Below are 13808 nucleotides of genomic sequence, written 5' to 3'. Positions count from 1 at the left end.
GGCGCCGCTCCAGAGCCACCAGTGAAGGGAAGCCTCGCTCCACTCATTTAAAGCAACACTGACTCTGTGCAAAGTCTCGCTGGAGGGGAGGAGAAAAAATGAAGAGAGTGGCGACTGTGTTGAGCCGTACGAGCAACCGCCGAGCTTTTCTTTTCTTCTCGAACGTGCCAAACTTTGCAGACCTGATCCAAAGACCAGGAGGAGGAGAAGGGGGAGGAGGAGGACGGATGGTGCGGAGGGAGGACTAGCTGCGGCTAGTGAGCCGAGGGGGAGTGGAGGGCGGGGCCAATTAGAGGCTGTTTGTTTGTCTCTGTGAGCCTTAGATAAATAATTACACCCTTATAACATATGTAAACTGTGAGCGGGGCCAAGCGGCGAGCACCTGAGGCGGTCGACGGCTTCGACTGTCTTCTGCAGGTCCGTTCACCCGTCAAATTACAGCTAAAATTCAATAAGAGGCCTTTAACCAGGAACATAAGGTGCCACGATAAGTTCATTCATAATATGAGTGCAGCTACACTTGTCGGACATAATAACTGTGGTGGTGGTTGTGGGATTGGTGGAGGGGGTAGTGGTGGTGATGGAGGTGGCAGTGGCGGTAGTGGTGGTGGCTGCAGAGCTGCAGGATTCTTATCTCTGGTCTTTCTTGTCTGTGTTTGCTCTCCTGGTATTTTAGTAGCAGCCAGCAGCAGCAGAACCAGCAGTGACTTACAGCTCTGAGTGGCCGACTGCAAGTTCGCACATCAATCACGGCTGCCTCGCACGGCTTCACATACAGTCATCAGAGGCCGCAAAAAAACAAAACAACAACAACAACAAGAAAAACATGCCATGAGAGACGATTTACGACTGCCGTGACAACGACGCCATCGGGAGGACGGAATGTTTGGCGCCGTTGGAGAGTTTTGGGGGGAAAAATGGCCCTGATGATTTTTGCTGGATTGCGGCTGTTTTTAAACTCGTCTTGCTTCGACAAGTCATCAAAGAGTAGTTTGTCAAAACGGTGGAGGAACTTGTCCTTTAATCCAGAATGAATGAATGAATGAATGAATGAATGAACGAACGAATGAATGAATCATGGCAATCAGGCAACCTTGTTTATATAGTCCTATACCCGGCCAGCTGGGGGCGCTGTGTCTGTGGCAGGGATGAAATCATCTCCGTTGCAAGTCACTGAATCCGACAAAATGTTTTTTTAAGCTATAAATAAAAGACAGAAAAATTACCTTGTGTTGCTTTAAGGTAACATAGAGAGAATCAAACCTCCTCCAGCTGTTCAGTCAGTCGGCCGTTTGGAATCCAATCAGTTGAAAAACACATGGACGCTGATCAAAATCCATTTAAAGGGCTCCAAGGCAGCGGCCCAATCAGAGCACAGAGCTCAACCATGTTCAGACTCTTCAGATGCTTGCAAGAAAAGAGTTTAGCGAAGCTGGAATTGCAGGAAGCAGGAACAGGCCACGAGTCCTAAAGCCACCAGTGATGCTGCAGTGAAGGAGTCATTACGACACTGAGAAAAAAAATCTTCACTTTGACTGACCACCGTCTCGGATGACTGAGCCTGGTGTGAGAGTGGGGGAGAAGCTCCAGCCTCCAAAAAGGCGGTTTTGTGTTTGTCTGCGGGTGTTTTTACGAGACCTCTCCATTGTGTGAAGCATCAAAGACCTTCCTCACAGCGCCGTGACAACACGCGTCCTAACCGCCGAGTCTGGAGCTCCGGTGTCGGAGCTTGGAGACGGTGGTCAAACGGATTCTCATCCTTTAGTGGGTGTAACATGGACGCTGACGCCTCAGAATATGATTCAGATAAGATCATCTTTTATTAGACTTTGGCCTGTTTTTCTTCCAGTGACACACACTTTAACATCAAATGTATCACAAAAAGCACTCTCTCAGGGTGTGCAGACACTCCTGCCACAAGAGTTTTTCACCTGCTCTCCTGGCCGGAAAGTTTCCTGGAATGCAGCGTTTTCACTTCGGTTGACTTTTGTGGGGCGAGACTTTAAAACTTAAGTTAACCAGGCGAGACACTGCGAAACAGGGCTGGAGTCAAGGCATCTCATCACCATGGAAAAGGGACTTCCAAATTGTCACTTCCAACATGTTCATTTTCTGCAAACGGACGCATTTGGAGGGAAACGCAAGTCGGACAATGAAATCGTGAGGATATGGAAACAAAGAATAGATGGCGTCACTTCCTCCTCGGCTTTGAATCCTGTGTAGGCGACGTGCACAACGTCATCGTGCTAGCCGGCAAATTTTCCTTCAAAGAAGGAATTGTAAAGGAGAAAATGCTACCCGGAAAAAAACACAAGGAGTTTTCCAGGAATTTCCTCTTGCCAGTAGTGTAATGCAATAATGCCTTTTCACGTCCAGCATGACAAATGCCTGTAAATGAACAGGTTGTTACTCTCTGTCAAACTGACGGTCAACCAGACACTAACTGAATAACTGACTAACTAACTAGCTGACGGCTGCAGGAGACGAACAACTCCCCCGCCTCCTCTCACATAACGGGTGCCTCCTTTCACTCTCCAGCCTGAGGAATTCCAAGAGGCTGGTGAGGCGCAAACGATCGGGAATGTGCAACTCTGACCCCCCTTGGCAGTAAAAAAAAAAAAAAAAAAAGGAAAAGAAAAGAAAATCATGATTAGGCATTTCGTCGAGGCTCACCGACCACTCTGAGCCTCGGCAGCCTGTAGGGGACATGGAGGAGGAGAAGATGAGGAGGAGGAGTTGAGGAGGAGAAGCTGAGGAGGAGAAGATGAGAAAGAGTTGAGGAGAAGCTAATGAGGAGTTGAGGAGGAGAAGAAGCTGAGGAGGAGGAGTTGAGGAGGAGGCCTTGGTGAGTTCTTCCACACGGCAACCTCCTCCTCCTGCTGCACCACCTCCCCCTCGCTCCTCCTCATGCTCCTCATCCTCCTCTTCCTCATCCCCCTCCTCAGCTTTGACGTGGTTGGCGCTCCGCGGTGTGCGCTGCTTTCTCCCGGTGGTAAAACAGAGCGAGTAATCACAGATTAATAGAGCAGGCTAATCTCATTCACAAAGAGGTCACTAGGAGTCGGCAGACAGGCCCCTCCCCCTCCGCCAGCCACTTACACAAAGCTCTGAAGGACCATAAAGTGGCTGGTCTCACCCCCACCCCTACCCTACCAGTCCACCATCCCCACCCCCACCACCCTCACAAGTTCCCTCTCTCCCCTCCATCCCTCAAGCTGAGGCTTCAACAAAAAGTTTCTGAAACATTTTCTGCTTCCGGCACCAAAAGCTCCCATCGCCGCAATTTTCTCTAAATCTCTTGTCACAGAATTCTGTCTCCTTCTTTCAACCAATTGTGTGAATCACATCATGACTTGCAAAAGCAAAATTAATGCGTTTCCACAGCAGCAGTTTTAAGAGCAAGTCCTCAAACAACTACATGACATACAGGCGTATGCAAGAGTGCAAACCTTTTTTCCATTTGGTTTTACATTTTTGAATTTATTCATTCACTTTTTTTTATTCTTTTTAACCGACGCAAAGTGTATCAGGACTGATTTCTTCCATGAAGAGGAGGAGGGGGAAAATCTAATGATGATGTCACTAGGTTGAGTTTTGTACACTAAGGGGCTGTTCACACGGAGACAGATTTTTTTTTGAAACCAACGATTTTTTAAAACGCTCCCGAAAAAAACTTGTTTACATGAAGCCGTCTTCAAGAATTTTCCTGTTTACACAGAGATGCTGGAAACGACTGAAAACGATGTAGTACCTATGCCAGGCCTGGTGTGGCGCAGCAAGTTTATTCCCTGAAGGCGGATGAAGAAGAACATCTGAAGCGTTTAAAGAAGCAGAAGCTCGCTAACAACATTAGCATCCTAAACAAAAAATGTCGGTTTCCAAAAAATCAGTCTCTGTGTAAACCCCCTATCTCAAAATTTTCTCCACGCGGGAGGAATTTTAAATGATGACATAACGGAAAAAAACAGTGTCCTGCGCCAAGACGAGTCTGTCCTGGTTAAAGTGGGACAACAGATCTGATTTACTGATTAGTGCTCATCTACTGACATGATGTTGGGGATGTCCTGCCAGCCAAACAACACTGTTTTCAGCAAAATGAAAAGATCAGGGCTGATTACAAAAGGCACGATTCCACAGAGCAGACCAGTGACAACCAACCAGGGTCATATTTGGCTTCCAGATATATGTTTTCTTTTGAAGAGGGGAGAAAACAAAAGTTTCCTGACGCCTGAGGTCTGATCTATCTATCTATCTATCTATCTATCTATCTATCTATCTATCTGAAATAGAGGCACCTTAGCAACAAACTGCCTGCGGACTTTATGCATTTCTGACTCTGCTGAGAATGGGAAAAAAATAAAATAAAATAAAAACAAAGTTGGCCCACATCCGGGCGAAGCGGATTGTGCTAAATTAATAAGCATCAACGCGGCGAACCCTGCACAGTCTGCTTTTATGATCGGGCTCAAAATAAAAACTCATCCCCATCTTGTCCCCCTTAATCCTGCTTTTCTCATTTGTCACCATCAGCCCTCTCAAAGCGCAGACACCGACCTGCCTGTCTGTGTCTCTGTCTGCCTGCATGCCTGTCTGTCTGTCTGTCTGTCTGTGTGGCTGTCATGTGACTCCCTTCCCTTTGACTGTCACTGGGCAACAGCCCGGCTGGCTGAGGGATGGAGCTGATCCCTCTGTGTCGGGGCTTTCTCCCTCCGCCTTAACAAGCTCCTCTATAGAGAGCCCCCTGGCCCCGCCCCCTCCTCCTCCTCCTTCTCCTCCCCCCCCTATTGACTCCTTCTCTTTTCATAGAACCCGCTTGCAAATATTCATGCAGGCACAGGTACATAATTGTCCATGAAATGCACTCTGGGAAGCAGTTGAAAAAAAAAGTGGAGGAGGAGCCACCGGCCAGGTTTTTCAAAAGCTGCTCGAAATTGTTCAGCCAGAGAATCAATTGGCAATCTTATCTAAGCCTATAAATTAGGGCCGGGGATTTGATTTAGCATTAAGTAGAATTAGAACATTTGGCAATGGCACTTAATTGCAGGCAGAGAGCAATCTCTCCCTTATCCCCCTCCCCCACCCGCAAATCGTGGTGGTAATGTTGTGCGATTTGCAGCTCCATGTTAAACACTGAGAAAACTAATGGGTTGTGTGTCAGAAATGAGACAGAACAAAACAGACTTTCAGGCACACTTGTTTGCTATCCGGTTGTTTCTTTTCACTCAGAGAAACACACGCCTCCAAAGACAATGGCGTCCACACGAAACCACAGAATTTGACTGAAACTGCTGCAGTTTATATGCCTGGCGCTGTAACATGTTGGCCTTTCAGTTCACACTTGTCTTATTTGCCGCTTTTTCTTCTTTTTTTGTACTGATTATGGATGTTTTATGTTTGTTTTTTTTATCAGACCTGGATACGGTACCACCGCTCTGCCAGCATGGTGCTATTTTCCAGTGGCCACACGGGGTATTAAATTTTTCCTATAGTAAAATATAGTAGTAAAATCGGAGACCTGACACCTAGAAATATTGTTCATAATCAATCTTTCTATTGTGTACTTTTAAGCCATGGACTTTAAATCTTTCTAAAAAAAAATAACTCTAAAGGCCAGAAAATCCTGAAAAGAGTTTTCTACGTTGTTTTTGGCTGATAGTTTGGTTCCGATGCGTCACGTGAGTTACAGAGGTGTGATGGGAAGTGACACTACTGCACATGCTCTATGAGGTAATATCATGCACTTTTCAATGCACTTTTTCAGCTTCATGTAAGCAACTAAGGTGAGCCACTAAGGAACAGAGCCGGACGAGCTTCCTCTCACGCAGCCACTAATCAGAAAGAGCAAAAGTTGCACAAAATATTCTCCTCTTCCTCTTGGCAGCCGAGGACACTGGTGATGTGTGGCTTTCATTCCCCCGTCCTGCTTCCGCATGCCCCCCCCCCCCCCATCCCCTCCATCGTCTCGGTAACAACATTTAGCCGTCCACATCCGTCTCAATAATCCATCACTGCACCAGGACGGAGGCACTTTCAGAAAGCAGGAACTTATCATCCCTGACAGAGGGAGGCATATTTTTTTATTTGTCTATTTTTTATTTATTTATTTTTTTTCTCCAGCAGCAGGAGGAGACGAATGGAGCGTTGCACTGTGCGCTCTTTGTGTAAAAACTTCAGCAGGAATAGAAAAAGAAACACACACACGCTTACACACACACACACACACACACACACACACACACACACACACACAAATCAAGCCGTTTTGAGTGGCTAAAGCTCCGTCAGCCTGGCTGCTGACGGGTGGAAACGCTGCCAAGCAGGCAGAGAGGAGCTCCGGACGCATCCAGATGGCCCCCGAGAAAGAAAGAAAAAAAAAAACTTGCAGCCTTACCTGCTGATTTTGGAGTGAACTTGTCCCTGTTGGCGGCACACACGGCCAGCAGCCGGTAGCCCAGGTCCAAGTCGTAGCCCTGCTGCGCCGCGACGCGGCTCACCACCTGAGGACAAACACAAGGGCAGTGCTCGGTCAGGGCCGCGCCAGCGAGTTGCTGGCTCCGCCGCCGTCAGACGGCTCATTCATTTCTCCGTGGGGAGACCAGAGCGACACTGGCGGGGTGGCGTGGGTGAAAGAGACGGGAAATGAAGAGGGGACGTCGCCACAGATTGAATTTTTGGATGATTTGGCTTTTTTTTCAGGCGAGGTTATTGCAGTTTTTACAGCCTCAATTATCTCCTTCCCAGATCTTCTCGTGCGCTTTCGTTTCCAGTCAGTGGGTCAGAAAGAGGAAGCTGAAAAAGCAGTGACAGCCTGAAAAAAATAAAAAAAAGTGCCCTGACAGTAAATGTCTATGCGAGTGATGAAAAATCTGTGGAACTTTTGCTTCACACCAAACGGCACTGATGGGCACTATTGATCAGGCGGTCGGGTCGGAACGGAAAAGTCAATTTGTCAGCGTTGTCGCGGCCATGAGCGCGTCTCCGAGTCTCGCCACGATTGGACGGCATCAAAAAAAAAAAGGTTGAGTTCTTGATTCGGCCGCAGTGACGCGGAGCGGATGTCCACTCTGCGCAGCTCAACATGGGAGAGCTTGTCAGAGTTAAAGTGGAGGCTGTGGCACGGCAACAAAGTTTGAGAAACTGCACTCAGTTTTAAATCTGGTGTGCTTGATGAAGCAAAAACAGACTGCAGCCGGACCAGAGCAGACACCCTGCACCCTGCAGCACTTGTTAGCACATATGTTAATAGTTAATGATAATAAAGGCCAGTTTTGCCCTCCACAACCCTCTCCACCCCTCCAAGTCTTTGTTTTCACACACAAATAGTTAACGATACGATGACACAGTTGCTGACTTATCAAGACAGTAGCAGGTGCTTCCGTTTGACGACCACCAGCCATCAAAGACGCTAATTTAAAGGAACGGTTCGTCCAAAATGTATATTTGAGTCGTCTACTACTGCAAATTCTGGACTCCAGACCGGTTGTGAAAAAACTGAATTGAATGTCAGAAGATTTCAACGTTGCTGATGAAATCCTGCCGGTGGATATATTGGCTTAAAAAAATTAAGTTAAGTGTTGATGTGTCAAACCAAACTTGGACTGCCAAGTGTTCTGCACACGTCCATAATGCCACACAAGCACTTTGAATTTGATTCCTTAATGAGCAACACAAGAGCACACAGCTGCTGTGGCAAAACATTTCTGCCCCTGTAAAACCCCAGACAAGTTACACGGTTCTAAATGGGTGAAATGTCAATGTTGTGGTGAACTGTCCCTTTATGGGGTTAACGTTACTGCACGTTGATCAGTTCCATATGAATCCACAGCCAGCAGCCAACGTTGCCGCCAGTGCAGTGGCTCCATGCAGAGAACTGCTGCAGGAGACCGAGTGAAAAAGCGTCCGTGGCCCAGCGGCGCTTTGATTTAGCGCCGGTGCTCGCGGCTCAAAGAGACACTTAGACCGGGACCTCTGGGACCCTCTGAGACCTTCAGGACCCTCTGAGAGCTGTGAGTGGACTGACGGGTCGCCGGACCTCTCGCAGGCTGCCGTCACACTCCCAAGTTGGAGACGAGGACCCGAGGCAGCGAGAGCCGAGTGCTAACTGCACCGTGTCATTACCTCCCATAAGTACAGTCCTGACGTGACACCAGAACTGAGCATGTGCGTATATCAGCCCTTTATTTATAGGGATCCCCTCCATTAAGGAGAAAATATACGAGCGCAGGCCGTCTAATTAGGCACCGAGCCGGCAAGGAAGGTTTTGCTGAAGTGTAATTTCAGCGCAAAGAGTCTCACTGAGAGGCTCTAATTCCAGGTCTGAGACCAGGCTGACTGGAGGCCTGTCGACCAGCCAGTCAGCCAGTCAGTGCGTCAGTTAGCCAGCAAGTCAGTCACTTAGTGAGTCAGTTAATCTGTCAGCCAGCTAGCTATTTATTAAGTCAGTCAGGCAGGCAGTCAGTCAGCAAGTCTGTCAGTTAGTGAGTCAGTGAGTCAGTCAACCAGTCAGTAAGTGAGTCAGTGCGTCAGTCAGTCAGCTAGTAAGTCAGTAAGCCAACCGCACCGCTGACACAATCGACAGCTGATGTCTTTTAAACTCTGCTCTCAAGGACAGAATTAAAACTGAGGTTAAAGAGGCCAAGTCAGATATGATATAGCACCTCAGAGCGGATTAGTTCTGGAGCAGGAGAAGAAAAAAAAAAGGGGGAAAAAAATCAAAACATCTTTACACTGGAGGGTCGGACTGGAATTTCTTATTAAATCCAGCAATTTCAAAGGCCGACAACCCTTTTATCGCTTGTGTTCAAACTTGTCGGACCACTCGTTTTGCCTGAGCAGACGGCTGCTTCGCGGCAAAAGCAAAATTTCTCGGCACAACGCCGGAATTGGAGGAGGACGTCCGCGAACGCGAAGGCCAGAGAAGGCAACAAGGGTCTGCCGTCGAGCTCTCTGCCGCTCGGGTGAAGGTCTGCTGTGGTAAAATATATGGATATTCTTTTGAGATTTTTCACAGCAGGAAACAAACTTAATAAAAATGGAGAGAAAACACACCAGCAGCGAAACAAAGCGTCTCCGTGATGTTTTACAAACGGCTGTGTGTAGTTTCCACGGGACTCTGAACAGTTTCCACGGAGCTGTGTGTAGTTTCTTGAGGACTGTGTGTAGTTTTACCATGCTGTGTGTAGTTTCCACAGCACTGATGGTGATTCCAGTATCACTTAAACGCTTCCTGACACCAGCATGATCTCATTTCTCATCTGTAATTACACCTTCTGTCTTTCAGCATATTTCACAATTTGGGCCGCGTCAGTCAGTGTCTGACAGTAAACGCCTGACAGTGATCAAGGGCTCGTATCAAACCCGAGAGGATGTGAATTATTTAACTGAATGAAAGCCAAAGGAATTTGTGCTGTTGGTTTGTTTGCCTGATTGCGTTGCATTTTGAGGGTGTTTGTTGTACAGATGGGGGATCAAATTTTCATTGATCCCTGTGATTGTGAGGTCAGGACGAGCGACTCACCGTCAGGCATCCCATCAGGCTTTGCTCGAAGGGACGCTGGAAAGCTCGGGGGTCGCCGCACCAGTCCAGCAACTCTGTCGCTGCCGTTTGGAAATTTGCTGGATTTTGTAAGTGCTGCAAGAGAAGAAAAACAAGGAGGGAGGGGAAGTTTAGTTTAACGTGGTAAAAGAAAGGCAGCATGTTTAGCACTGTGTTTGCAGCCTTCTGCTGAAACGGATGCTGGCCGCCACTACCTTACGGAGACAAGCACATATACTGCATATATTGCATGAAATTGCATATGAGAAATAAATAAACAAACAAACTTGGGAGAGAGATTTTAGTGCCCTTTGTGACATCACAAGGAGCGTATTCTGCACAGTTAAGCACACACTTGAGAAAAGTGTAGCAAGCAGAAGATGGCCATTAAACATTTTTGGTGATGGGACTTTTACACCAGATGGGACCTTTTCTGATTGGCCCACGGTAAAATGAGACAATCTCACTGGAGCAGTTCTGCTGTTGTTTGCCCCACATTGAAAAAAAGCTATGATCAGAGGCGACCAAAGACAAAGACAAGCATGGTCTACATCCGTCACGCGATCATTGATTTAAAAATCACTCAAGTTCTGCAGGATCTACAGTTTGACGGTGTGAGCGCACAGCGCCGCCGCTGCACGAGAGCCTCGTGCTTCCATTTCACCCTCTTTGGTTTCCATAATCGCCGCCTGGACCCGCGGCGCCATAAATCTCCCTCAATGGCTGCGGGAGCGGCCGAGGAGAGGCAGGCCTTATTTCACCAGCCGGGCCTGACTTTATCTGACAGCAGCCTCCTTGACCTACGGCCACCTCTTTACAGCACTTTCTCCCCAACTGGAGGCGGCAGCCCACTCACTGGCTGACCCCATTGTCTGTCCTGCTGTAGAGGAAATACTAAAAAAATAAAATAAATAAAAGGGAACGCGGCCACGACGTCACACTCACTGCCGCTCGCTGCTTCCTTTAAAAGCTCTCCGAGCCGACCGCAAATCACTTTACACACAGGAGTGCAAACACCTCGCGGTAATATGCCGCCTTTGGGGAGCTGGTGCGCACATGGCTGTTTTGCGGCGGGGAAGCAAGTAGATTCACGGAGAGGTGTGTCAGCTTAAAGCGAACGGCCGCCTCCTTAACACTTTGATTAGTCTGTGGCGGGGAAGAGGAGGAGGAGGAGGAGGAGGAGGAGAGGAAGTGACAGTTCAGCCCAAAGCCAGGTTGCTGTTTCCTTTTCCCCTCTTGTTCCTCCGTTTGCTCTTTAGGGGGCAGCAGAGGTCAGGAATTAGCTGTATGGCACTACCAACGCCCAGCGTGTTTTCTCCACCAGCGTTTTGTACTTTGACACTGTTCCGCATCCAGCCGGTGTATCGCTGTTGGAAAAAAGACAGACGAAAAGGGAGACGAACACACGGTGGGTTTGTGAGAATGCAAATTCTACTGGTGGATCTTGCATCGACAACAGACACACACGCGCGCGCACACACAGACTCACACACACACACACGCACAAACACATTAGCAGATGCTAAATTTAGATGAGCCTGGAAGCAAGACAACACTCGCAATCAGTGCAGCATGGATGGATGGGGGAGGATGGAGGGATGCAGGGATGCAGGGAGGAGGGTGGGTGAGGTGCGGGAGGGAGGGAGGGAGGGAGGGAGGGAGGGAGAAAAAACAAGCAGCAGCAGCAGTCGCAGCAACACTTGGGCTATGAAGTGATTACTGCTCTCTGCACTCGGAACAATCGTTTGGCGCCGCCTCGGCCGCAGATGTTCCCTCCCGTCCACCGGCCAAAACCCACCAATCAAACCCCAAAGTGGAGGCCAAACTGGGGCCCTCGGTGCCGCCCTTCTCCTCACCCCTCTACTCCCCCCTCCCCCCTCCAGACCTCCCTCTCAGGGAGTTGGAGGCGCACCCCAGCCTTTTCCCACCCAGCGACAAAAGAAACGGAGTGGGCCTGGACGGTGAGCTGCGCCGTGGGCCTCAGTGACCGCCACGTCTGCGAACCACCTGATCTGCACATCTGCGGCGCAAGTGGACGTGACAGCGGCCGCCGGTTTGCCAACTACTCCCTTATTCCTTCTCCTTTAATTTCGCTGCATTTTGCTTCGGTTGTTGTCGCTGTTTATCATCCACGCGGCAGCAAATTGATGGAGACGACTGGAAAGGAGCATGCGGGAAAAAAATAAAAGAGAGGAAGCGATGCTTCCGCAGCTCAGCTGGAGGCGGCGGTGCAGGTGGAGGGAGGGGGAGGAGTTCTGTAGCACATCCCATGAAAAAACCTTGGCAAAGGTCTAAGCGAGCGGCGGGAAAACTGATATCCCCGCTGCGAGGAGGGCGGCGCGGAGAAAAATATTGTTTTTTTTTCTTTAAACAGATAGCGGCAGTATTGCGGAGCCCATCTTCCTCTCCCAAAAGTGATCACAATAACAGAGCAACTCCAGGACGCAGCAGGAGGAACAAACTGCAGCAGAGGAACCGGCAGTTTGGGTCTGGATCAGATAACTGCAATTATGGGTCTTTTTTTCCTTCCCCAAGATACTCAGGCTGTTTGGAGGCTAAAGCAGTGTAAAAAATGATACTACTACTACTACTATAACAATTATGATAATGACACGACAAACAAAAATGCATAAAAAAGAACTCAGCACTGTCAGGACCTGAAGATGGATAATGAAACTCAAATGTTCTGAGTGGCAATAATTCACGACAGCAGAAAGTGTGAAACACTCACAATTCAGCTTTAATTTAACATTCTGACTGAATCAATGCTGAATTTTATGATTTTCCGCTCAACAGAAAAATAATCCGACAGAAAAACACGACGCGTTAGTTCAATCAGACGACGAGTCGCGGTCATGTGACGCCTCCCTCTCGTGAAAACAAGCGTCAAGAGAGAGCGAGAGTCTCCAGACGAGTCTCCTGAGGGGTGGCAGCGACCGGGAGGTCGTGGACGCCGCGGGCCTCCGTTTGTTCGGTTCTCAGAGTCTCAAATCGCGTTATTGAATTTTCACAACAAGACACAAATAAAAGAATTACTGGCGTAATGATTTCTGATTTCACTTTCAAGCCCCGTGATTCAATCAGCCTCCAATTTCCTCCACTTTATCACGGCGCTCGGTGGCAATTTATCATTCCGGCAACAAAATCAATTTGTTCCACTCCGTCCGTCCGTCTGTCCATCCATCCGCAGACTGGGAGCGTTCACCACCGCGCCTCCACGGAGAAAACAAAAAAACTGGCGTTACCATGGAGGAGGAGGAGGAGGAGGAGGAGCCTCTGGATGGCGCTGTGGCTCAACCCGCCATGTTTTCTTTTTCCCCTTTCAATTAAAGCAAACAGCTGGATGGGTTTACAATATTTCCCTAATTATTTGAACGGCCTGGATATTGGACAATGGGGAGCAGGGGAGCCGATAGCGAGTTAATTGTTCTGATCTCCCCTGATGATCATCAGAAGTGGGAGGTGGGGGAGGAGAATAGACGAGCTGCTGAATGGGGCTCGCCGCTCGTCTAATTGGCAGGACATAAATGCTATTTATTGTGCGCGTCTCTTTTTCCAAAACCATGATTGTGTGCTGCATGAAGCCAGCCTCTATTAGCGGAGCGCTGCCTCTCGTCCGGCTGCCTTCCGGAACGACCCGGTGCAGCCGAGGCCTCGCCTCCTCGGACGCCACGGCTCTAATTGGCCCTGTTTTACACGTGCCGCCGCTCCCGCCGAGGACGGCGACTCTGGGAAGCGCTCGTTTTGTTTCTTTCAATTTTTGTGTTTTGCCACCACCCCCCTCCGCCCTGCCAGGGTTAATATATTTAACCTGTTATTCCCCGATCAGCAAATGTCACTGTATGGAATAATTCATGAGCTGTTGCCAAATCAGGTGCATTTACGGAAAGCAATTTCACCTTCACTTGCAACTAAGAGGGGGGTGGAGGTGATGGAGGTGCGGGGTTGCTAATTATTTGATGTAGGCGGACAGTGTTTACCTCCACCTCGTTACTTCTTCAAGGACTTCAAAGCGCGGAGCAGCCGAGGAGCCGTCCCTGCTTTCTCAGTAGCGGCGTTCTGTTTTATTGTGCGGTTCTGATGATGTACGAAAAAAATAATAATAACAGGAAGAGCTGCAGCCGGAGGGATGAAGGAGGGAAGAAAAGGGCACTGTGACAAAAGGAAGATAAAAGCAAGCACTTGCTGAACTGTCGGGAGCCAGGCTAACCTTGAGACTTCCTCCGCAGCACTAGGGGGCAGTCTAGAGGAGCTTATGGAGCTGCTTCCATTG

General features: G+C 48.7%; 1 protein-coding gene across 2 annotated transcripts in view; it reads right to left on the bottom strand.

The window, feature by feature from the left end:
* LOC142889451 (zinc finger MIZ domain-containing protein 1-like) overlaps positions 1-13808 on the bottom strand; it is a 117167-nt gene that overhangs the window by 25266 nt on the left and 78093 nt on the right. Inside the window, exons 4-5 of one of the 2 annotated variants that reach the window (XM_076028195.1) lie at positions 9518-9631; positions 6392-6497 (exon numbers count right to left, since the gene is read on the bottom strand). In XM_076028195.1, the coding sequence (XP_075884310.1) occupies positions 6392-6497; positions 9518-9631 (220 nt within the window). Of the gene's footprint in view, positions 1-1226; positions 1749-6391; positions 6498-9517; positions 9632-13808 lie in introns of those variants that run through there. The other variant, XM_076028196.1, reaches the window with a different exon arrangement.

This window comes from Nelusetta ayraudi, unplaced genomic scaffold (genome assembly GCF_046127955.1).
Source record: "Nelusetta ayraudi isolate G7.1 ecotype Tasmania unplaced genomic scaffold, CSIRO-AGI_Nayr_v1 ptg000022l, whole genome shotgun sequence".
Taxonomy (NCBI): Eukaryota; Metazoa; Chordata; class Actinopteri; order Tetraodontiformes; family Monacanthidae; genus Nelusetta; species Nelusetta ayraudi.
This window is presented reverse-complemented; position numbering and strand designations above follow the sequence as displayed.